The following is a 26345-nucleotide window of genomic DNA, read 5'->3' as shown; positions in this document are numbered from 1 at the left end:
AGATTTGTATATTGATAAACCACAGTTACTTTTGACACTTCAGCAGATACATCAGATGTCAGGGTCTTTAAAGCAAAACTGAACTGAACTGATACCTATTGGCTGGAGTCTGGGGAATCTTTTTCCCCCTTCACATAAAGCAATGTTTATCTGCATAAAAATATTTATGAAAACCACTTTTATTTAACACCTTTGTCCAGAAGGAAAAAGGATTATTTAGCAGCATTCCAGAACTATCTGGTGTTTCCAACAGCTGTCCTATACCTTTTCTTCCACTTTAATCTTCCTGTGATCCAGCTCTGTTAGTCGAAGCAACATGAAAATCACCAACAGCCAATAATCTTTTTGTTCCTAGTAGAAATAAGAGAAGTGAAGCATTCAGTTGTTTTCACTTTTACATATATAAATATTTAAATTCAGATATGCACATAATATCCCAAAAAGGCCACTTTATCATGATATCTTATAATGTTTTTCACATCGAAAGATCTCAATGTGTTGTACAAAGGGCTCATTTCCCTCATCACTGAAATGAAACCAAAGAGCTGTTTAACAGCTTGAACCAACAATGTACAACAGTTTGGGCAAGAAATTGAAGAATAATACCATACCCAACTGTATATTTTCAGGAACATATATGGACAGAAAGTAATTACCCATATTGGAATTAGATAATAACCCATGGCTAATACCTCTAATCTTGCAAGAAGTGTTATGAGAACTTTTCTTTAAAGTTTCAGTATAAAATATGATCACTATGTATGCTTGTAAATCACTTAAAAATAAGTCTGATACATAATAAAAAAGACTAATTAACAATTAAATAGGAAGCTGATATCTTGACAACCTGTTGAAGCATATTAATTCTGAGAAAAGTCAGGTCCTGTTAAACCATTGAAATTCAAAGACAGTCTCAAAGCTGTTTTAAGATAATTGTTGTTTATTTTTCACAAGTAACTGAAAATGCTATAAATTAACTGGAAAACACACACACACATCTTTTAATGGGGTCAACTTCTGCTCTCGGGAGCTTTGTCCATAGTGATATGAGGGCTAGGGGAGTCATTTGCTATGGGGCAAGAGGTGCAATTGGCCCCCTGACCTTGGTTTGCCCCCCCTCCCAACTTTTCATAAATTCCTATACTCCACTCCCCCCCGCTCACCTCCACAACTTTGAAGGACATAATATAATCACAGATAATGTTCTATATGCATTGCCCACCCCACCCAGAATTCTTCTGAAATGACGCCCCTGCTGCAGGGTGAGGAAGAGGTGGTGTATTTCAGACCTTTCTTCACGTTCACTGCATTCTATGTAACAACAGACTATTCTCAAGGAAGCCACCATGGAAATCGACAGTTATCTTGAAACAGGAGGGAGAAGTTAAGCCCTTAATATTTCTTCCCCTAGATTTTGGAAATTACTGCAAAGTTCAATAAGGATCTAAAATCATCAAAGCAGGATGCTAGGACCTTTAATCTTCAGCCCCTTCTAGCACAAGTTATAAATACATGGTGTACAAAGTCAATACATAAGATTTTCCTCCACTTTAAAGTTTTCTGTCATTGATAAATGGGCTGTTTTAGCTCATTAATCAGGGAAGAATGTAGGACCCTTGAATGAGACATCCTAAAGAAAGAAAGAAGATGCTGATTCCAAAGACAGACAAGGTGGCTGAGGTAATCTTTTACTGGACCAACTTCTGTTGGTGAGAGAGACAAGCTGTCGAGCTTACACAAGAAGAGCTCTGCCATAAACTCGACATAGCTACAACAACGATTCCGAGGACAGGCAGTTTTAAAAGGTGGCTGTTCACTCAGAGTTAGATCCAGCTGCCACTGAAGTTAATGGGATCCTTTCCATTGACTTCAGTGGGAACTGAATCAGGGCTCTAAAGCGTTTCAATATTATTTAGAGGGACGTGCCCAGCATCCATTCTGTCCATACATTTCTTTAACAGTTGGACATAGGATGAACTATTCACTGCAAGAACATTTTCAGCTACCTGTTCACCTCTTTCTTACCTGTACTGGGTTCCTTAACAGATTGAGCACCCTGAGGAGAGGCAGGTCTTCAATATATTCCAGCTCACCCAGTTCAGAAATCTAGTTATTCACAGAAAAATAATATCAGTAAAAAGCCAGGTAACGTAAGATAACTATGAGGAGAAAGCATCTCAGTGCCAAACTGTAAAATGCGGATACAAAAATCCCCCTACACCCATAGGTGCTGGAACTAACGATGCTGGTAATGCGGCCACACCCCCTGGCTTGAGGTGGTTTCCATTATATACTGGGTTTAGTTTGGTTCAATGGCTTTCAGCACCCCTACTATAAAAATTGTTGCAGCACCCCTGACTACACCTACCAAAAGTGTACACATATCCATGGCATGCAGTAACAGACTTCTTGTCACACAAACCAGGTAGCTTCCATAATGGTAACTTGCTTAGGCAAGACTGGATGGTTATTTTAAAAGATATGGCTCTTTCCAACCCCTTGCATAGTACCTTGCCAAAGTACAGAGTGCCCAATTTTAATTTTAATTTTTTAAATTTAGACACTGGACCATTTGGAAATATCCTACAAACCACCAACACATTTTGGATAGACCATTAAGCAACAGCTATCATACAGGAGTACGTCTGGCTGAAGTGAACTAGCCAGACAATAGGGTGACCTGAATGACTGCAGCTTGCAGTCAGTTCCTGAAGGTTTAGAGTCACACACAGGGAAAAAACTCCATTTCTGTAAAGGACTTTTGGGGTTTTTTTTTCTCATTTGGTGTCCAAAGCAAAGTTATAGCGGAGGACCTCACGCCCAAACCTGCGTGGCTGGCTGCTTTTGAATGCTAAGACCAATCAGAGGACTTGGCAATTAAAACAAGACATGTCGTCACTTACCTAGGCACTATCTGTGATGAAAAACAACACAAGATACTGAATGATTCTGGATACACTGACAGTGGATTTGTGTATAAAACGACTCCTAATCAGCAAGTCATCCCACACATATTAGCTGCACATACAAGTACTCATTTGTATTTGTGTTAGCTGCAAAAGCAATACTCATATGCAATCATACACGTTGCATTCCCATGTATGGCTTTTTTAAGCTCATTGCACATACATTTTTGCAGATAAGACTACTGAGAAAACTTTTGAAAAAAACTTATGAAAAATAGGCTTTTAAGTCATCATTGCAGGAGCCAGTTAATATAAATCTTTCAAATCATTCTGTACTGTTTCAAAAAATGTTATCTTTGTCTACTTATAAAGCACCCATACAAAATAAAGTGAAATATTTTTATAGAGCCCTGAACTGACACTGTGATGAATTGCAGGTTTGGTCTGTACCACTTCTGAATTGCGAATGATTTTATTAAACTGTATCATGAATCTACTGTGTCATGGAAAGCCTATAGGTATTTGGATTCACTCTGATAGTGAGGTTGTGTCAGGTCTCTTCTCGGCCAGAGCCAATGGTGAGTGCTCTGAATGATGGTCTATTCAAAGTTAAACACTTTGGGCAAATAGGTTTGCTTTCTCTCTCGTCTGAAGATGGGGAGGTTGAGATCAGTGGAAAATTACCAAAAGGCAGAACAAAAGAAGCAAGTGACCTCAGCAGGAGTCTATACAGGGATTCACAGGGGGAATGAGCAAACTGAAACTGAGAGCCACTTTGCATCAGATTAAGATGAGGGAAGCTGCTGCAGGGGCAGGATAGGCAAGGGGGCAGAGGATCCTGCCTGCCTGAGAGAACACAGATAATCTGCCAATGATTCCCAAGGGAAGGATGAGCCTGTGAGAGACATTGCATCTAGCGTATTTTATTGTTTTGTGTGATCTGTACTTAGGGTGGTCACTCGCACATTCCTGGAATACTGGACGTAGCAGTACTTCTGGGACTGGCGTGGGCCTGCCTCCACCAACATGACCCCACCTCCGCCAGCACAACCTCACATGCACAGTGTTTGCAAGGTCACACCCTAAGGGGGGCACCATTTTGAACAATGCACTGCCCCCGTCCCCGCCAATGTGATCTCGCATGCATGACGTATATGAGGTCACGCCAGTGTGGGCAAAGCAGTGCGCTCTCCGTTATGGCATTTCACATCTGATACGGGACAAACCATGTCTGGTTTTTGTCTCAGCACTGGATAGGGGATAAACATTACAAAAGCAGGACAGTCCGGTTACAAATCGGATGAGTGGCCTGCCAGTCTGTACTCTCCTGTGTTTTATATGATTAAATATATGATTATATATAAAGAAGCTTACAAGAAGTGGAAGCTTGGTCAGATGAGTAGGGAGGAGTATAAAAATACTGCTCGAACATGCAGGAATGAAATCAGGAAAGCCAAAGCACAATTGGAGTTGCAGCTAGCAAGGGATGTGAAGGGGAACAAGAAGGGTTTCTACAGGTATGTTACCAACAAGAGGAAGATTAGGGAAAGTGTGGGCCCCTTACAGAATGGGGGAGGCAATGTAGTGACAGAGGATGTGGAGAAAGCTGAGGTAACTCAATGCCTTTTTTGCCTTTGTCTTCACAGACAAGGTCAGCTCCCAGACTACTGCACTAGGCGGCACAGAATGGGAAGGAAGTGAACATCCCGCAGTGCTGAAGAAACAGGTCCAAGACTATTTGGAAAGATGGGACATACAGAAGTCCATGGGGCCAGATGCAATGCACCCGAGGGTGCTGAGGGAATTGGCTGATGTGATTTCAGAGCCATTGGCTATTATCTTTGAAAGCTCGTGGCAATTGGGGGAGGTCCCGGATGACTGGAAAAACGCAAATATAGTGCCCATCTTCAAGAAAGGGAGGAAAGAGGATCCAGGGAACTACAGACCAGTCAGCCTAACCTCAACCCCTGGAAAAATCATGGAGCAGGTCCTCAAGGAATCCATTTTAAGGCACTTGGAAGAGAGGAAGGTGATCAGGAACAGTCAACATGGATTCACCAAGGGAAAGTCATGCCTGACCAACCTGATTGTTTTCTATGAAAAGGTGACTGGCTCTGCGGATGTGGGGAAAGCGGTGAACATGATATACTTTGACTTTAGCAAAGCCTTTGATACGGTCTCTCACAGTATTCTTATCAGCAAGTTAAAGAAGTATGGGTTAGATGAATGGACTATAAAATGGATAGAGAACTGGCTAGAGCATAGGGCTCAACGAGTAGTGATAAATGGCTCCACGTCTAGCTGGCAGCCAGTCACAGGCAGGGGGCCCCAGGGGTCGGTCCTGGGGCTGGTTTTGTTCAACATCTTCATTAATGATCTGGAGGATGGGGTAGACTGCACCTTCAGCAAGTCTGCAGATGACACTAAGCTAGGGGGAGTAGTAGATATCCTGGAAGGTAGGGATAGGATACAGAAGGACCTAAACAAACTGGAGGATTGGGCCAAAAGAAATCTAATGAGGTTCAACAAGGACAAGTGCAGAGTCCTGCGCTTAGGAAGGAAGAATCCCATACACAGCTACAGACTGGGGACCAATGAGCTAGGCAGCAGTTCTGCAGAAAAGGACCTGGGGGTAACAGTGGATAAGAAGCTGGATATGAGACAGCAGTGTGCCCTGGTTGCCAAGAAGACTAATAGCATATTGGGCTGCGTTTGTAGGAGCATTGCCAGCAGATCGCGGGAAGTGATTATTCCCCTCTATTCAGAATTGGTGAGGCCACATTTGGAGTATTGTGTCCAGTTTTGGGCTCCCCACTACAAAAAGGATGTGGACAAGTTGGAGAGAGTACAGTGGAGGGCAACAAAAATGATTAGGGGGCTGCAGCACAAGACTTATGAGGAGAGACTGAAGGAACTAGGCTTGTTTAGTCTACAGAAGAGAAGAATGAGGGGGGATTTGACAGCAGCCTTTAACTACCTGAAAGGGGGTTCCAGGGAGGATGGAGCTAGGCTGTTCTCAGTGGTGGCAGTTGACAAAACAAGGAGCAATGGTCTCAAGTTGCAGTGGGGGAGGTCTAGGTTGGACATTAGGAAAAACGTTTTCACTAGGAGGGTGGTGAAGCACTGGAATGGGTTACCTAGGGAAGCGGTGGAATCTCCATCTTTAGAGGTTTTTAAACTGTGGCTTGACAAAACCCTCACTGGGATTATTTAGCTGAGGTTAGTCCTGCTTTGAGCAGGGGGTTGGACTAGATGACCTCCTGAGGTCCCTTCCAACTGTATGATTCTATGATTCTATACAAAGAGCAAAAAGTTGATAGACTGAACAAGAGTGTGTGTGTTGACTGCATGCCGCTGAGAGTTAAGCTGCAAACTAGAAACACCACACCTTTTGGGTGGAGTTCTGGGAGGGGTCTGTGTTTAAACACTGGGGAGTCTGAAGGGTCAGCACAGTGCCCAGATGGGCTAGGGGGGCGGAGAGCGGGTTTCAGAGAGGGTGCCAGTTGGTTCTGCACCCTGAGAGTGTGCCTAGGAACCCCGAGATTGGGGTGATGGCTTGACTATGTTTGGGCTCCAGGAGTTTAACACACCCTAAGGCAGTGTTTCTCAATTATATTTCCCCACAGAACCCTTGCCCGGCCATGCCATGCCCTCCGCCGAAAAGTCCGGGAAATCTTCCCCTTTTCAGCGGCACGGTGTAGGCGGCTTTCGGCAGCAAGCTCTCTAAGCCGTTTTCGGCGGCGCGCTAACAGCTGATCGGTGGCCCCATCAGCTGTTCGGTGGCGCGCGATTTATGTTTCTTTTGGCGGCGTGGTTCCGCTTTTTCGCAGAACCCTTCAACTCGTCCCGTGGAACCCCAGGGTTCCGCGGAACACTATTTGAGAAACACTGCCCTAAGGGATCCAGAACTCAGACTTGGGTTCCCCTTCTAGCAGGGCTAGTGGGTGGCCAGACGGTTGCTTGCTGGGATCGCTGACAAACGCATTTAGCGTCTCTCTTAATACAGCAAAAACAACGAGAGTCCTGTAGCACCTTAAAGACTAACACATTTCTGCATGCATAAGCTTTCGTTGGGTGGAACCCACTTCGTCAGATGCATGAAGTGGAAATCACAGATAGGAGGTATAACTTGCAAACTTGACACAATCAGACTGGGTCTGAATAGGGACTTGGAATGGTTATCTCATTTCAAGAAGCAATTGTCACTGTTCACACATTCTCACCTTCTAATCAAGGGTTGTGAATAGGCCTCATCTACCCACACTGAATTGACTTTGTTAGCACTTGCCCTCCCCATTGTTATGTTTCTTACGCTGAGATGTATATATTTATACCTCCTATCTGTGATTTCCACTTCATTCATCTGACAAAGTGGGTGGCGGCCCACAAAAGTTTATGCCCGCAGAAATTTGTTAGTGTTTAAGGTGCTACAGGACTGTAGTTGGTTTTGCTGTATACAGACTAACACGGCTACCCCTCTGGAACTTTTCATCTCTTAATACAGGATTCAAAGAACACAGATCAACTGTTTCAGACATTTTAAGCTTTCAGTCAGTTCAAGTTTTTCTGAAATTGAATTCTGGGGAACAAGGACTCTCAAAAATGAGCAACTAAAAACAAGTTGCATGGCATAGCTTTGGTCACCTGGCTTTACTGTTGAAATTGTGCTGGATACTGTTCCTCCAATGTTCCTTCAATGTTCCTCCAACTGTCATACAACTCCTGCTAATACAATCTCCTGCCCCACCTGATCTCTTCTTAGTTTCTGAAACACCCTTAATGATTCCCTCTTGAGATTCTAAGAGCTTCTTGATCTTGCAGAAGAAAAATAAGTATGTGAGTGAGTTCACCTGGAAATAAATCTTCTCCAGAGCAAGCAAGGTTGCTTGTGCTACACACACATTTACTCCAACATCGATGTTGCTGCAAGAACAATGTCACTATGTTCTGATTGTGGCTACATTAAAGAAATCCTGCTATTTTAAATAATAGGATTGTGATTTCTTTTTTTGCGCAGGAATGTTGAGCATCTGCTGAAAGTTAGTAATTGCTGTACCTTATGCACTATTTTTTTCCAGGCCTATTCTTTTGTTACTATGGAGGAAGAATTCCAACAGAGTAGTACTTAAAGGAAAAAAGTCTCAATATCACTGAAATAACAACACAGGAGCCAAATGGTGAGTACAGAGCAGTTAATGAAACACTTGTCTTTAAAACAGATGTACTGTGCATCTTACCATGCTGTCATGCTCTGAGTTTTATTGAATCATGAATTCAGTACAGCTGAAAGATCCCAGAACAATGATATCTCTTGATAGCTATTTTAACCTCTCTATATATACAGTTCATTCAGCGGTAGCTAAAGATTTCCCTATGCTGTCCAACCAATGTGTCCTACCTACCTCTGGGATGAGAGTCTCAGTCTTCATGGCCTCATGGAAAAGGGAAACTCAAAAGACTCCACTGATCAAAAACTTACCTACAGGACAGTTGCTCTATCCCAACAGTGACTGTTACATAAGGAATTTCTGAAGGATCTTGGAACGCACCTGTGCCTGGGAAAGTTCCATGAAAGGCTACAGGTTGTGGCATGGCCTCCCATAACTCAACAATTCCTTCCAACCACCAAAGCAGCAAGTCCAAATACCATTTCTTATCTTGTTGGCCGCTGTTTATTCCCCTAGGTAGGGGGTTTCCTTCTGGAAGCAGATCATTTATTATTTTTTGTTTCTGTACCATAGGTAGTTTTTAGAAGGAAAATTTCCCATAAGATCTTTCTTACTTGCTACATACGGCAGAACCCACAAGATCATAGAGATCAAGGAACACCCCTGTTGCAGCTCTAAATTCTCTATTCTGACCTGCCTAACCACTGTTTAAGATATTGAAATGAGGGCCACAGATCAGAATGCTGCTCTATTTGCCTAGGGATTAAAGTTCAAGGACGTAAGAACCATAAATCCTGCCTCCAATCCATTCAGATGGAAGAAGCTATGAATGCTTTGAAGACCATTCCAGAATCAGAACTGGTTCCAGACCTTTCTTCTAACCCTTGAAAGTGGAAGAAGATGAAATCCAGTATGATCATTTAAGATAACAGAGAAACTCTGCTCTGTAGTAGTAGGTAACATTGTTTGGACTTTTAAATCAAATAAACTGGCTCTAATGCCATTGTTAAAAAAAGAACAGCAGCCATCTAAGATATTGACTGAACACTGAATAGCTTAATGCAACTTTTTCACGTAGATGAAATTTGAGATTTCACAATTGTAAACAATATTCCCTTAAAGTGACTCTAGAGAAGGATATATTGGAAAAGTGGCAATTCATTGCTCAGTTTCGGTAACATTTCATTAAAAGAGGATATAAACCAAATGTTGATGAGACAGAATTAATAGCTTCTGCCTGCTATAAATAACAATGAAAACGTCATGAGGCAACAGAGGCTGCGTTATTAATGCTAATGATGACCATATTATAGTTAGCTTCCAGTCTCGTGTGATTTTAAATATTGATGTGCCTTTCAATGTTTACCTGAACACGATGCTATAAAGAGAATTCATGATGGTTGTGTTAATGCTTGTAAGTGTTTCTTGAAAATTGGGAGAAAAATCTACATTTTTTAAATGTCCAGTTTTTACTGATACTTTTTATTTGCCTACATTTTTAAATACAAAATTTCAGGTGGATTAAGATCATAACCACAAAGTCTTGGCTTTCCTCATCCACTGAGGCATGCAGTGTTGCAGCCTTGTTGGTCCCAGGGTGAGGTATTATCTTTTATTGAATCCCCGCCACAGAAGATGGTCCAATAAAAGATACTACTTCATCCACTGAGGGTCTTTTCTGAAATTAAAGACCTTGGCGGCTCAGTGATCTGCTGGATTAAATGATTAACTCTTTGTCTATAGGGCCCAGCGTTCAAATCCTTGTTAGGATTACAGATAAAAAAAGAGTTGGATGGTCTGACTCTAGTCCCCAGTGAACATTTCTCTACATAATAAAAGCCATTTTATAGTATGCATGACTGATATTCTCTGACAGAGGGCCAGGAAAAGCTCACAGACTTTAAGGTCAGAAGGGACCACTATGATCATTTAGTCTGACCTCCTGCATATTGCAGGATTGAGGGACATTGGCAAGATCTGTTGGGGGTAGGTGTTGGAATAGCTAAGGTATAAGTAGAGGTTCTCTGGCACAGCTGGATGGAAGGCAGCACAGCCATTCCCTACAATGTGGTATCCCTGTGGTATCCACTCTAGGAAATGCTGTCAGTCCTTCACAGTCATGAGCACTAAATGCTCCCTAAGAGTTATCCACATAAACAGAAATTAGTGCAGTTCAACGAGAGCAGGGAGCTACTCAACATAAGCAAGGATGGCAGAGTGAGTCAGAAAGTGAAAAATATTATTGCTTCAACCATTTCATTATTGTAGTGCTATGGGATTTTTTTGACTGAACCTTCGAAGAGTTGAATTTCAGAAAGAGATAATGAAGCTAGAAACAATTCAGATTAGTATGCAGGATGTTACCTGATTATTTTCTAGGTTGATCATCTCTAGTAGATCATGCTCCTCCAAACCTTCTAAGCTACTGATTTTATTACTGGACAAATCCAAGTTCTGGAGGGCTTTCAGGTCCTCCAAACCGGTTATCTTCTCAATCTGGTTAGAGCACTGAAAATCAATCCAAAGTATATATAAATCCTCAAAAGATTTCACAGGTGAAAAAAAATTTTCTGATGAGGAACAGCATCCATGTGTCTAAATGGGTAATTTCTCTGTTCACTTTAAAGGCCATTTAGATTCTTAGAAGAACGAACAGGCCATTTCTCCTCTCCTGGGTCTTGTATGCATTAGTATTGCCTGAAAGTGACATTGTCCCTCATGTTAGCCCCATCCTCATCTTGAGATGCCAGCTCATTCTGCTCAAGGATTAACAAATGGGACAATCTTCTGATTGATTTATCTTCAGTGCAGCACCTTAAGTAGCAGGTTGGTGCTGAGTGTCAATAATAATAAACTGGGCCCTGATTTTCTCTGCAATTTCATAGCCATGGAAGTGGCTACAGAATCCTTTCACCATTGTAGACGTGTGCCCCAGAAGCCAAGCTTTCATCCATTAAAAATTATGTTTGTAAGCTATACGGCTGCAAAAAGATCAAAATGTAAATTGAACCAACACAACGTTATTTCCTGAGTCTGCAGGCAGCCTGAAACAATAGCTCCATGATGTGGCAGCTTACCCTATTCACCTCACTGGGTGTTAACCTCAGGAAACCTCTAGTTTGGTTAGCATTTTATTCCATGAATACCCACTGAAATTATTGTAAGGCAGCATGTCAGAATCTGGTAGTTGGGAATGCCCAGTGCTTTTGGGGCCCCCTAAATAAGCTTTTCATTGTACGCCACACAAAGTCTGATTCCCCTTTCTCCAGAAGAGGAACCAGATGGGAAGGTCTCATTTTCTGACTAGGTTCCAAGTAGTTTAATTTCTTAGAGCTCCTTAAAGCATACAGCCATCCCTATTACAACTCCTAGCATGGTGTAGCATGCTAGTTTGTGTGTTAATCTTGGGCCTTAATTACTGTATCTACCCAGGTGGGCTCTCAACCTGATGCAATCTGGAACCATAACCTTCAAAGCTACGTATCTCCTTCCACCAGTGTCACTTTGTGCTGAAAGCCGTTTGGGAACTTCACATTCTATTAATAAATATTTAGGAACTAGAGAAATAAATAAATCAGTAGATTGCAATGTTGATCCGGTTGTCTGCCCTTGACATTTTTTGTGACTTGTAAATCTTTGATCAGGCTATTAATAGTGAGGAGGCTATCTCTTCCTTTCCTCTTCCTCATGAGACTTCTGTTCAATAAGGTACAGCTAAGAGTTGTTGCTGGAAAGTGCTGTGCAAGTGGTCCACACAAAATTCTGTGTGCAAAAGGGATTTGTGTGGGAATCCTCTTTTGGAAAGTATAAACTTGGTCAGCATCCGGTTCATTACTGCACCACTCATTATTTTTTGCAAACAAGAGCAGAATATGGGCCCTTTGGCATATCTAAGCAGTATTTACAATTACTGATGCTCTTTCTTCTGAACTTGAGACCTTTATATTTTCTATCCTAAAGACCTCAAGGGGGAATAGGATAGAAAGCTGAATCAATGAGAAAAAATAACCCTTTTCTGCCCTGTACAGTCTATTTGCATCTTAATTGAATTTGTAAAAGAAAACACTACATTGAAATTTCACTATATACATCATTTTATGTGATTATCTACTTTGCTGATTAAAGAAAAAAAGAGAAGTCTTTATGTGAGCAATCACAGCCACATGGAAAGTCCAAAAATACAAAGCATGGTCCTTCGCAGTTTCATAGCAGTTCTCACCTTCAAAACATTTTTAAAACACAACTAATTAGTTTTAAGTATTAATAGCCCCTTTTACAGACAGGGAAACAGAAACAGAGAAGTTAGGTGACTTGTTCTGTTCCTACTTAAAGAATGAAAAGGATGAATAAGTATTTTTACACTATATAAAGAGAACAGAGATCTCCCTAAAAATTTAGTTTTCAACAAGTTTAGAATTCATTCCAGTTTTTTTAATATAGGATTTTTTCCCAATCTGAATCAATCTTTTCTACTTCCACTAAGAGCCAGAGCTCCAGTTTCATTGGCACAAGGGGTTAGCAAATAATGTCTGTCTGTAATACAAGAGTGCTCATTACTTTGTTCACTGTTAAAAATGAACATATTTTAAATATTAAATAAGATATTAAAGTAAATATTAAAATAAGATAATCAGTTAAAGAAATGCAAGGAACAACTGCATTTGATTTAGGTAGGATTTAACTATTATTTTCTATACTACACTGGCATTTTGTACTTTAGCACAGAAAAACAAATGAAAAATTAAGGACAGAAAAATAAAGAACTCACTTTACATGACACACACATGTATTTACTTGCTACTAATGTAAATTTAAGCATGTACATATGTGTTTTCAGATTCAAGTTCTTGAAGATATCAATTCCATATTTTTAAGATCATAATTACAAAGAAAATTAAATGAAGAAGTGGAGTAATGTATTTTGTGCTTTTACAACAACTTAAAAGCACACTGCCAGCTCATATTTTAAAATAGTCTTACCTATGTTTCTAACACCACTTATAGATATTACTACTTAGCATTTACATAGTACTTTTCAGTCAAGGATCTGAAAGGGCTTTACAAATAAGGGTCGGTATTATCCCCATTTTACAGATGGGGAAACAGACACAAAGGCACACTGATGTAAGTGAACCACATACAGTGTCAGTGGCAGAGCCAGGAACAGAACCAAGATATCCTGAAATAGGGCCCATGACTTATTCACTGGACCAAGCTGCCATTTTTACTGCAAGAGCCTCAAAATAAAAGTTTCCTTTTATAACTGATACTATTAACTTACTGAATTTCACTCATCCTGGAAAATGAAGGTCGGCTGGTCAGTTTCTCTTTCACACCTCATTCCCTAGCACAGTGCTACTGCAAACCAAAACAATTTTGCAAGGGAATGTCTATTTCAAGACATCACTGTTTTCAATTTTTTAAATTCATCATTTTTTTCTATACACATCTGATTCTTTCAAAGTAAAGTTGGACAAACCCTAAATTTAGGGCCTACACATTGTTCATATTTTTAACTTCTAAAAGGGTTACCAAAGAGAAAATGAGATATGAAGTTACTAAAACAGTACATAGCAGTATGAAAGCAAAATTTTAACCAAAGTTTACTAGTGTCCACTATAAACAGACCTATGGAAACCAGCCTACTTACCACAAATACATTTCTTAAGGAGCTGATTTGGGTGATTTAAAAAAGAAAGCCTTTATTTAAAAAAAATTAACTCATCACTTACCAGACAGAGTGTTTTGATAGGTAAGTTTTTCAGACCACTGACTGTAGTGATCCTGTTGTGTGCCAGGCTAAGATAAGTCAGACTATGGCACTTCTCTAGCCCTTTGATATCCTCTATATTATTATCTATGCATCAGTGTTGCATTTAAGGAAAATAATCACATACAAAAAAATCTTAGCAATATTTAGAACTAAGTTAGCAGCTCTCTCTCTCTCTCTCACACACACACACACACACACACACACACACACACACACACACACACACACACACACACACACACACACACACACACACACACACACACACACACACACACACACACACACACACACACACACACACTTTATTAATGCCCTGTCTTCTTCCTTCCCCTGTAACCTATTTGTTTCAAACACCAGTTACATCTTGTCTCTCAGCCCCACGCCCCAAATCTGCAATTGCATGCATGTGGGCAGTTCTTTACACCTGTTGGGCGCTCCACTGTGGTCAATGGGACTGCACCCATGTCCAGTCAGTTGCAGGAACAGGGCTCAAGACTGTAAATTCTTTGCGGCAGGGACCATATTTTACGATATGTTTGTGTAGCACCTAGCCCAATGAGACCCCAAAGCATTACTGCATAGACCATAAAGCATAACCATAAATAATTATAATGGCTGTTATCTATGATATTATTTAGATATTACAAATTTTACTTGTATCTCGAGTAAGTTATTACAGTCTCAGTATTGACTTTGTGTTCAAGTGATGGTGGCTGTGTCATTTTAATTTAAAGGACAGCAAAGTCAAAACTAAACATACCATATAAGACCAAATTGGCATCAGACACATTAAAAACAAGAGAATATAAAGAAGAAACCCTGCCACAATACTCCAAAGTAGAACAAGCCGGATGCAGAGAGAGATGCCTTTACACGCTCACAGGGGCAACAATATTTCATTTCAATTTATATATCACAGCCCAAAAACTGGGACAACAAAGTTGTTTGTAACATAGCCAACCACATTTCAAATCTTAGCTGCCCGTAGACAAGTGATCAGATTTTTTTTTCCAGAAAGAACCATACCATAAATTCTAATCAAATGCAACTAGGATGCTGCATTTATCCTACAAGGGTAAGTTCCATAGGCTGACTGTGTGTCGTGTTGAATGACCAAGGGTTGACCAGATTTTGCCACACATGCCCTAACATGGTTTGGCCCAATCTGCACTAACGGTGTCAAACTATAACTGAACCCCAACACCATGCTCTAGCCTAGATTCCTACCTACTAGCATCTATCATTTTCTTACTGTAGATCTCTAATGTTATAGGGCCTATACTAGGCTGCTTGACATGTTCTGAAAAGGGCACTCAGACCATAACAGAATCATAGATATAGGGGCTGGAAGGGACCTCAAGAGGTCATCTAGTCCATCTTCCTGTGCTGAGGCAGAATTAAGTATACTATACCATACTTGGTAGTTAGACAGTGATTTTTAGACAAAATCTGTTTCTATTGAAGTCTATGGCAAAACTTCAGGCATATGATTGGTTCCACTATGACCAATATCAATCAATCATTAATTGCCAGTAAATACAACACCAGCCTATTAGTTTCCAAGAGGTATACCAATGTAAAATAAAAGGCAAGCACACCAATAAGATGCAGCAAATAAGTTACCACTAACAACTGATTTTAGAGACTTAGTGACCCATTACAACGGCTTGGTCAGGTGGCTTGGTAAACTGTATTCCTTTCTGTTTTAGACAATTTCTTCCAAGAAGATTAATTTATAATCATATCAGGTGTGTTTGTGTATGCAACTGTCAAGAAAGCTTGTAATGACCTTACCATCTGCATCATAGCTCACTGAAATATGGTAAGAGATGCTTAGTTACTATCTGCTAAGAAATGCATTCCAAACACTTTCACCACTGTAAGATATTTAAGAAATGTTGTTTCATTTGTAGATTATAAAGAACAGCTTGTTTTGGCTGCCATGTCTTCTGTGAGTTTTGCTTGACACAAGTTAGGAATGGTGCCATGTTGCATTATAAACTCTGCATTCATGTTCTGAATTTCAAATGGTCCTGATGCACTCCCATGCATGTCACGGTTGTTCTGCCCATAATGCTGGCAACAAATCAAATGGATCAAATAAAGATATTGAACTGCTGCATTCAAAGCAAATGAAAAGTCCTTATTCCTATTCCAATCAGTGATAAACAACCCTTCACCCTTTTTTATTTGTCACATTATTTTTTGCTTTTGCAATAGGAAATTTGAAATGCAAAAGGGATTATGTCTCAGTGCCATTCTCCAACAAGAATCGTGTCATCTGTACACCTTGTGAATCTTGTCAATAATGTAATCTGAACAGCCTGTGAATGAGCTAACTGTCCCTGTGAGAAAAAAGGATGCTGAAATAACATCCTTCAGTAATAAAGGACAAAGAACCAAAATAATACAGCCTGAAATCCTCTCCTTCTCCTGGAACAAAGGATGAGGATGCCATTTACAAGGCAGGAGAAAATTGGTTCTTAAACCTTAGTAAGTATTTATAAGCTTACATGGGAATGCAAGAGAACCACTCAGAGCACTAGCTTAGACTGTGTCTTCTTCACTACAGACTCCATGCTGACATGGCTATGGCAGTATAGCCCCCTCGTGTAAATGTAGGAACACCACTCTCCAAATGCCAGTAGCTAAGCAGAAAGAAGCACTCTTCTGTCAGTACAGCTGTGTTTATACTGGAGTTTTTGTCAGCATAGCTATTTCAGTCAAGGGTATAGATTTTTCACACTCCTGACCAACATAGTGATGCTGATGCAAGTATTGACAAAGCCTTAGAAAAGTGTAGGAGAGCCTTTAGAGGGAATAAGGGCAGCTCCGCACAGCAAGTGCTTTGGAAAAGCAGAAAGTGGAGAAACCTAAGTATCTAAAACATCCTTATCAGACCTCCATCAGAATGGTGATCACTACCCCACAACCTGGGCAGCAGACTCACAGACTGAAAGGTGTTTCTGAGAACAGCTTGCACCGCATACAGTCTTACCACGCAGAGAAGCACGGTCTCATACACTGACATTTAACGGCCTTAACTTTCACGGATTCTGCGGGAGCCTGAAAATCAGTCCATTCTAGCTACTTTTCAGGATACTCAGCAGAATGTTTTTCCAATTAAAGCAGCTCACCTGTCACCAAGCTGATTTTCAATCAAATTAAATCTATGTACACGCTTAACCCCCTTTAACGCTAAAAGTGGAAACTTCCTGCCATTAACTCTCTTTTGCTGTGATGCCTACTAAATCTTGACAACTGGTAAGCCATTGGTGTGCCGAGATCAATTCCAATCATGGTGACCACCGCTGTCTGTTTCCTTGTGCTCCCCATCTGTCAGCATCCATCTGTTGTCTCTTGTCTTATACTTGGATTGTAAGCTCCTTGGGGCAGGGACTGTATTTTTGTTTGGTGTTTGTCCAGCACCTAGCACAATGGAGTCATGGTCCAGGAGTGGGGCTTCTTGTGATAATTGGGCCCACAAATTTACCCGTTTTATTAGCTCAATTGTAACAAGTATGTGACATTTTATAAAATGTCACAATAGCTCCCGTTGAATCCCAGCCATCACCTGGGATGAAACAGGATTGGACTTTAACAACAGCAGCAGCAGCAGCTCTAGTCCATCTCAACCAACGATCTCTCTTCCCCAAAAGGATAGTTAATTACCATCTATCTGAGCAACTGTCAAACAAGGTTTTTTTTTTTTCTTTTAAAAGCTCTCTCCAGTGAAAGGGAATAAGGGATAATGTTAAAATGAAAGCCTTATTTAATATTTTACATTTCAAATGTGTTAACTGTTTTTCCTTCTAAAGTTCAAAGGATTGTTAACAGTATGTTTGCCATGGTATTAAGCAGGCTGATGTCTCTCTATACAAAACCTCGGACCTTGTTTAAGACTATTTAATGTTGGATAGTGACTAGGTTATGTTAACATCTTTAGCTCATATATTACATCTAAATTAATACAAGAGGCTCCTAGGCCCATTATTTATTATTCATATTAACATTAAATTCATTCTTTAACAGGAGTACAACATACGAACAATCAGATTGGGTCATACAATGGTCCATGTAGCCCAATATCCTGCCCTAACAGCGTACCAGAGCTTCAGGGGGAATGACAGAATAGATAATTTTAGAGAGATTCACCCCTGTCTTCCTCTCCTGGTTTCTCACTTATAGCTAAGGGAAATTCTGAATCTGGGCACAAAAGAGTTAAAGTAAACTCCAGCCATCACACTTCATATCCCAATGCTGCAGTGAGCATTTGTTTATCATCTTTGCCACATCTAGGGAGTATGACTCACAGCTTTCTTATCTTTTCAGGGCATGAAGGTTTTTTGTTTTCCCTTGACAGGAGTAGAGAATTTGATCTTAACAAACACTCCCGCCCACCCTGCCTTTATAAATATTAATATTTTACTTAGCTAAAATCAATTTCATCATTAGATTAAAAACTATTTCACTTTGATTTTCAAGGCAGAATTGTATGATTGAGTAAAGCTACACAGTGAAGGTGGGCAGCTATTCAGAATGAACAGCCCTTCACAAAACAAGAACAAACAAGAACAAAACACCATCTCCTGTTGTGGTTTCAACAAAGGATACGGTCCAGTGTGAGTTTAGCAAGTGACTGGTATGCGGAGAGATCTCGCATTTCAGATATTTGGTTGTATGAAAAATCCACCTCCTGAAGAGAAAAAGAACACATGAAGTTGCTTTCCTTCCTTCAGCACTTTCAGCTGCCCTATGAAACTAACTAGCTTTTCCATTAAACTGGTGGTGGGGTGTGTAGCTGAAATAAAAGGGCCATTCATATTAATATGTGGTGAGATATAAACAAAAGGGTTTTTATGAGATACATAGCTAAGTTTTGGAAGCTTCCTTAACTACCGTGTGTTCCTTCTACAGACATTGTTAATGCTCCTGGCAATGATGCATAAAGATTAGCGATCTGGTGCAGAAAGCAGAGAAATCCGTAGTGGTAGTTTTTCAAAACAGTATCTAGATCTTCGCAACCCATAGTGGACTATCTCAAAACAGCAGCAGAGAAAGTGGAACAGTACATGCCTATACTTTAGATTATCTTTCGCAGTACTGAAGGGTAACAAGGCTTGTGGATGGGGGAAAGCAGTAGATGTGGCATATCTTGACTTAAAGTAAGGCTTTTGATACTGTCTCCGATGACCTTTTCATAAATAAACTAGGGAAATACAACCTAGATGGAACTACTATAAGGTGGGTGCATAACTGGTTGGTAAACCATTCCCAGAAAGTAGTTATCAGTGGTTCACAGTTAAGCTGAAAGGGCATATCAAATGGGGTCCCACAGGGATCAGTTCTGGGTCCAGTTCTGTTCAACATCTTCATCAATGATTTAGATAATGGCATAAAGAGTACACTTCTAAAGCTTGTGGCCAATACCAAGCTGGGAGGGGTTGGAAGTGCTTTGGAAGATAGGATGAAAATTCAAAATGAGCTGGACAAACTGGAGAAATGATCTGAAGTAAAGAGGATGAAATTCAATAAGGATAAATACAAAATACTTCACTTAGGAAGCAACGATCAGTCACACACATACAAAATGGGAAAGGACTTGCCTAGGAAGGAGTACTGTGGAAAGGGATAGGGGGGGGGGCCACAGTGAATCACAAGCTAAATATGAGTCAACAGTGTAAAAAAAGCATACATCATTCTGGGATGTATTAGCAGGAGTATTGTAAGCAAGATATAAGAAGTAATTCTTCTGCTCTACTCTGCACTGATTAGGCCTCAACTGGAGTATTGTATGCAGTTCTGGGCACCGCATTTCAGGAAAGAGGTGGACAAATTGGAGAAAGTCCAGAGAAGAGCAATAACAATGCTTAAAGATCTAGAAAACATGATCTATAAGTGAAGATTTAAAAAATTGAGTTTGTTTAGTCTGGAGAAGAGAAGATTGAGAGAGGCCATGATAACAGTTTTCAAGTACCTAAAAGGTTGTTACAAGGAGAAGGGAGAAAAATTGTTCCCATTAACCTCTGAGGACAGAAAAAGAGGCAATAGGCTTAAATTGCAGCAAGGGCAGTTTAGGTTGGACATTAGGAAAAACTTCCTAACTGTCAGGGTAGCTAAGCAGTGGAATAAATTTCCTACAGAGGTTGTGGAATCTCCATCATTAGAGATTAGACAGACACCTGTCAGGGATGGCCTTGATAATGCTTTGTCCTGCCTTGAGTACAAGGGACTGGACTAGAAGAGTCCCTTCCAGTCCTATGATTCTATGGTTGGTACCAGTCAATCAATCTGAAAGATGGGAATTGATTCCATTCAAGATTTGATTCATTTGGCAGAATTTTAACCAGTACAACAAATTGCATAAAATGTAATTCCCAGAACGTTTGAGGTTCAGAAATGTGAAACCAAATAAAAAGGGCAACAATTAATTTTTTTTAAATGGCAACCAGAATAAGATAGAAGTATGGGGGACAGAGGAAGTTTGATCTCTTTGCCTGACCTACTACAGAATCTAAATTACAAAGGTCTCTTTGAATTCAAACCTAACATAAACCACTTTTCACAATTTACCTTGAGATTTTTAGGTGGCTTGAAATCAAAGTAAGTAGTCAGTTCATTATTGGAAGCAACAAGTTCCAGTAAGTAAGGCATGTTACTGATACAAGACAGATCTATGACAAAGGAAAATACATAAAATGAAGTAAAATAATACATAGGGAAATACACAGACTATAGGGTCATAATTTAATATGGTAATTACACTCGCTAGCAACAAAAAATCAATTTTGGACCATGCAAGATATAGAGTGAGGCTTAACACACAGTATTTCAATATATTAGCACCTCTTCCTACACAAGAGATAGCGTGTGAAATCTCAAGACAGAGATGAATGAGCAATTCCTAAATCAAATCTCCATTATTTAAAATTGGTTTCATTTTCTATCTTCCTAATTTAATTTTATTACATAAAGGTAAAATTTTCCAAAAAAAAAAAAGCCTTAGTGATTTAGGAGACTAAAGCCCATTTTCAAATGTGACGTAGGCTCCTTCGTCTCAGACACAACTGAAATTTACCTTTAGATCAGTCACAAATCAAGCTATCTATCTTCCACACAGCAGCACTCAAACCAATTTTAAGAGTTATATGCAAAATGGCAGAGAGCGCGCGCTTTTCTTTTTGCTGAATTTAGATCTTAGTAACTATTTCATAAAAGGCATAATCTTACAAGGGTCGCTATTCAAGGAAGGAGCAATTATCGCTTGGGGGGAGGGCCCTGTTCAGTCCAGGCATCTACTTGATACGCAACTTGGAAGAAATTAAAATGGGCACAGGGATGTTTCGACAGTCACAGAGATGCACTGATATTGTGGGTCTCCAGCTCTCCAAGTATATAAGCACTAAGGCAGAGGCTACAAGAAACAGCAGATTACCGTGCAGCCCTTACTTATTACTTATTATTATTATTATTACTGTAGTGCATAAAAGTCTTAGGCATTAACCAGGACCCCCTTGTGCTAGGTGCTATGCAAACACAGAATAAAATGACATGAGGCTTTATTGTGAGTTTGGTGGGTCTCATCATACTCCCCAACTGCGATCATCATAAAAGCAGCATGCAAAACCCCAGCTGGAAATCTTTGCTGAAGAGAAGCCCCAAGACTGGAATAGTTGTCACAGATATAACTTTATATGCTCCGACGGTTGCATGTGTAAAATCTCAACCTTAACCTTGCACTAATATGGTTGTTTGCACTTTATGACCAAATAATAAACTGGACAATAATCTTTACTTTCACATTGTCTAGCACTGTATGAATACCATCAGTATATCATTCTCAAGGAGACCCAGCTATTGTATCACTCTATAGAGTTGGTTTAGTAGTGCCATTAATGTGTAGACTGGGTTTCATGATATTAAAACTACATGGAACACTGCATTTTTCATCTTAACTGATTTTACAACCCAAGAGTTTACTGGAGTACTTACTACATACCATTAATTTTATTGTTTGAAAGCTCCAACTTCTCTAGGTGAATGTATCTGGAGAGAATGCTAATGTCACTTAAATTACGCCCCTGGAAAAATAAAAGTAAAGGAGCTTTAATAACTCGCTGTGTGACCATGCTCTGCTTTCTCAGGAGACATATGGTAGAAGGACGTGTTGATGAGACACCCACAGCTCCCTCCCATTAGATGCTGGGATCTGTGCCCAACAGAATATTGCTACATAGAACAAGGTCTATTCACACCCAAACCAGACACAAATGGGGAAAAACGTCAAAGCAGAAAAAGAAATGCAGTCATGAGAGACAGCTGCATCCAGGGGAAATGCCACAACATCAGGCTGCATACAGGAGGTATCTGTGGCGAGCCACCTTTAACTGGGTTCAACTCTGCTAATCTTCTTTGACGGCAGCAATTGCCTCCCACCAGAGTGATGTTAAAGGCGGTATTCCGAGGGGATTATCACCTCCCCCTTGTCCTCTGCTCTGACTGAGCAGAACAAGAGTAGGAAGTTACCCTGGAGACAGAGTAAAGAGGAATCCCTGCCACCCACAGCTACAGCTGTCCCTAGTGGGAGACAAAGAGGGACTGATATTGATCCAGGAGGAGTGAAGTCACAGCCTTCCTACAAAGGTCCCCACATACAGGCACCAAAGTGACAACTACAGGAGGTGAAAAGGTTGCCCCTGACTCTTGAAAACGAGGACATAACTTGCCAAGCTGGCCACCTTCTGTTAAGAGTGAAACTCAGGTTATGGTGCCACTTGTGAGCAGAGAACCACATCACAATGCTGGCTCTACTGCAAGATGTTTGTTCTTTGCTTGTACTCACTGAAAGTGACAGATTAAGGTAAACAAATTTGGTGCCAGAGGCTGAATGCCCCAGTTTGTGCAGGGCCTCAGCCACAGTTTCTTCATCCAGTACCCCATCAAAATGCTCCTGCAAAACACCAGAAGGACAGAGGCATTATTAGAGGTAGACTTCAGAGACCAAATTCTACACTATTCAGTCCTACTGAAGTCATGAGGATTGCATGGGATGTAAGCCAGAACAGAACACAGGCTTTAGTGCTAGCCTCATCTCCCTGTTGTAGCACCATTTGCAGCAGCATTATACAACCAGAGAAACAAAATATTATTGGATATAACTTTAGCATTCACAATTAACAGATAGGAACATGCTGGATGCTAGCTGCAAACTCTCATATTAGCAATAGAAATGGCTGAAGTCAACATTTTCAAAAGGGGGCATTTAGTTTTCTGTAGCTCACATTTCAGATGCAGAAAGGGCTTGATTTGCAGAAGCGCTGAGCGCATGCATCTCCCTTTGACTTCAACCGGGTCATGAATGCTCAGCTCCTCTGCAGATCAGTCTTAAAATATCTCAGGCTGGGTACTAAAAAATTAACACATTTAGAGAATCAATGGCCCTTTAAAATTTTTTTTGCCTGAGTGATGTGAAATCCTCGTCACAAAACCAGTCCTCTGCCAAAGAAGATGGTTAACAGATGGCACTAGTGAACCAGTGCACAGGTTTAATGAGAAAATAAGCCAATGATTTGTGGAATTCCTATGAGCCCGGAGAAGCCACACAATGATCTCAAATCTAGGGACCAAGATAAATAATTTATCAAAGAGCAATAATGCAAATCCTAGCACCTACTGCAGCAACTGGAGCTTCAGAGACACTATAGTGGCTGCTGCTTCAGAGATATTTAAGACATGATTAAAAACATGAGGTGATAATGCCTTGGGGCTGGGCAGATTAGAGACAGAGAGATGAAACTGAACAAATCCACCCCCTTCCAGGGAAGGTGGGCACAGGCGCTGCACACAGCCACGCTGACAGGTGCCTTTGCTGTCCAGCCGCAATTCCCAGGCCAGCCTGACTCCTGCCCCTTTCTGGCAGGGAGCCCGTAGGGTGCAGAAGAAGAAAACACACCAGCTCCCATTGATGGAAGCAATGGGGGGGGGGGCGGGCAGGGTAATAAACTCAGGCTCCCCCGAAGGGTAAACCAGCTGTCCCCATTGCATAGGGACAGTCCCGATGTTGGGGGTTTGTCTTATATAGGCGCCCATCACCGGCCAGCCCCACCCAGCTGTGTCACACCCGCCAGCTGGTCCCCCGTGTCCACTCAGCCCGTGTCCATCCGTCTGTCTGACACAGACACGGGGGGGGGGGTGGGCACTCGGGATCAGACCCGGGCAGTCAGTGCCAGCCCGCGGCAGGATCCGCCCCGCCCCGCCCGAGCGGCCCCGCTGTGTGCACAGGGCTGCCCCCGCCGCCCGGGCGAGCCTGGGGCAGGGCGCGGCGCGGGCGTCCCCAGCCCCCGCAGCCCGGGACCGGGAGTGCCCCCGTCATCGGCGGGCAGGGGAGGGGAGGGGACCGAGCTGAACCTCCATGGGCTGCGGCTCCGGGTCCGGCTCCGAGTCCGAGTCCTCCTGCCCCGCCTGCGGCTCCGGCTGCGGCTCCGCGTAGCAGCGCCTGAGCTGGGAAGGCCCGAGGCGGGGCCCGTCCCCAGGCGGCGCCGGTCCCGGGGGGACCCGGCCGAGGAGCGGGGCGGGGGAAGGGGGCGGCTCCCCCGTGCCCTCCTCCTCCTCGCCCCCCCGCTCGGCCATGGGGAGCAGCGGGGCTGACGGGAGCAGGAGGGGGGCGGGGCGGGCGAGTGTGCGGGTGCTTCAGACTCGGCTACCCGCCGGCAGGGACCAGGCTGCCGCCATCTTGTTTACCAGCCCGTTGCCCCAGCAACGGGGAGCCGGGTTGTGGGTGGGGGCGGGGGAGCGGCTCCTGGGAATGAGGGGGCAGGGCGACGCTGGGAGATGTAGTTCCCACCGCGAGGGAGAGCCGTTGGGAACCGATGCATGCTGGGAGATGTAGTTCTCAGCGGGAGCGAGCCGCTGAGGGAGGGGCACAATGCATGCTGGGAGTTGTAGTTCTCATGGGGAGCGAGCCGCGGGGGGGGGGGGCCGCACTGCATGCTGGGAGTTGTAGTTCTCAGCCCCGCTGAGGTTGCCCTGCCCCACCCACTCCTTAGTCTCGCCCAGCCTGGGCACCTGGGCTGCCCCAGCCTGGCAGCAAATCCCACCCAGCGCCCCAGCCCGGCTGGTGTAGGACTGTCCCCTTCTCGCTGCGTTGGGCAGCCTGGGGGCCACGTCCTGCCTGCTGGGAGCTGGGGTCTGGGCTGCGCCAGGCCAGGTGGGGGATCCCCAGCTGTGCAGCCAGTGGACAGGGAGGCCGGGCACCAGGGTGGACACTGCAATACCCGCAGTATACAGGATGTTCTGGTGCTTCCTGGAACAGTATGACCCCGCCCCCACTGGTGAGACCCCGCCCACACCAGGGAGACCCCGCCCCATCGGCGTGACCCCACCCACAGGTCACGCTGGCAAGGTCACGTCCAGTTTTGTCTCAGTATCAGACACGGGACAAACCTTAGACAAAGGGATCTCAGCCCTGGGCTTCTGATTACCCAGGCGGGAAGTCACAAAGTTCGTAGGATGCCCAGATGTTCTGATTTTATAGGGTCAGTTCCAGTATTTGGGGCTTTTTCTTACATAGGCGCCTATTACTACCCCTTCCCCCCCCCCCCCGCACGCGCGCACGCACGCACGCACGCACACACACACACACCTCATCCCAATTTTTTATACTTGCTATCTGGTCACCCTACAAAAATGAGGATCCCAGCTAGCATTGGCAACAGGACAGGGTGAAAAATAAACACAGTTGACATCTAAACAACTTGCCCAAGGTCTTAATTCCACGCCAAGCTTTTAACCACGAGGCCATCATAACTCTTATTGGTTTTGGGGTGGGGCCGAAGGAGGGGAGAGGTTGCTTTGACAACTCTAGTTGGGTAGCTTAGTCACGTCGTAGTTCACCCTCCCCCATCAAAAATGTTCACTTTGAAAATGTTTGGATTTTAAAACCTAAAAATGTCATTTTAAAAAAATTACAGCTTTCAAAACCAGGAAATAAGTTCCAAAAACAAAAATTCCATGAGCCCCAAGGTGGGTGAGGTAATATCTTTTATTGGTCCAACTTCTGAAGAGCTCTGAGTAGCTCAAAATGTGTCTCTTTCACCAACACAAGTTGGTCCAATACATGATATTACCTCATGGATCTTGTCTCGCTAATATCCTGGGACCAACATGGCTACAACAACACTGCAAACAAACATTCCCTGGACATTTTTGAAAAATGAGAAGGCAACTGTTGAGAAAACAAGTGGAAGAAAAGGTACTTTTGAAATTTCCATTTTTTGTTTTTACCAGATGTACTTATTGGGTTTTTTCCAGTAACGTAGTTTCTGTATAATACATTTATTTTCACATTTCCTTCACTGTGATTTAGCCTGGCAAATGGGGTAAATAAATCTTGTGCCCACAATCAGCTTTGACGTTACTGTCTATCAGCATTAAACCTGACACACTTTTTACAACTGTGTGTCCATTACCGGTGGATCTATATATATTTGACTCACA

The 26345-nt window shown here is 42.3% G+C and overlaps 1 protein-coding gene across 3 annotated transcripts in view; it reads right to left on the bottom strand.

Moving 5' to 3' along the window:
* The window catches only part of LRGUK (leucine rich repeats and guanylate kinase domain containing), a 71372-nt gene extending 46795 nt beyond the window's left edge, over nucleotides 1-24577 (bottom strand). For all 3 annotated transcript variants that reach the window (XM_067534872.1, XM_067534874.1, XM_067534875.1), the window contains exons 1-9: nucleotides 24258-24577; nucleotides 22693-22800; nucleotides 21850-21931; nucleotides 20424-20524; nucleotides 18465-18546; nucleotides 13807-13931; nucleotides 10439-10582; nucleotides 2026-2106; nucleotides 265-351 (exon numbers count right to left, since the gene is read on the bottom strand). In XM_067534872.1, coding sequence (XP_067390973.1) covers nucleotides 265-351; nucleotides 2026-2106; nucleotides 10439-10582; nucleotides 13807-13931; nucleotides 18465-18546; nucleotides 20424-20524; nucleotides 21850-21931; nucleotides 22693-22800; nucleotides 24258-24479 — 1032 coding nt within the window. In that variant the 5' untranslated portion in view covers nucleotides 24480-24577. The remainder of the gene's footprint in view (nucleotides 1-264; nucleotides 352-2025; nucleotides 2107-10438; nucleotides 10583-13806; nucleotides 13932-18464; nucleotides 18547-20423; nucleotides 20525-21849; nucleotides 21932-22692; nucleotides 22801-24257) is intronic.
* Nucleotides 24578-26345: the final 1768 nt, after the last annotated feature.

The sequence above is a fragment of the Emydura macquarii genome, unplaced genomic scaffold, assembly GCF_026122565.2.
Source record: "Emydura macquarii macquarii isolate MOO-44397 ecotype Brisbane River unplaced genomic scaffold, CSIRO-AGI_Emac_v2 contig_3470, whole genome shotgun sequence".
Taxonomy (NCBI): Eukaryota; Metazoa; Chordata; order Testudines; family Chelidae; genus Emydura; species Emydura macquarii.
This window is presented reverse-complemented; position numbering and strand designations above follow the sequence as displayed.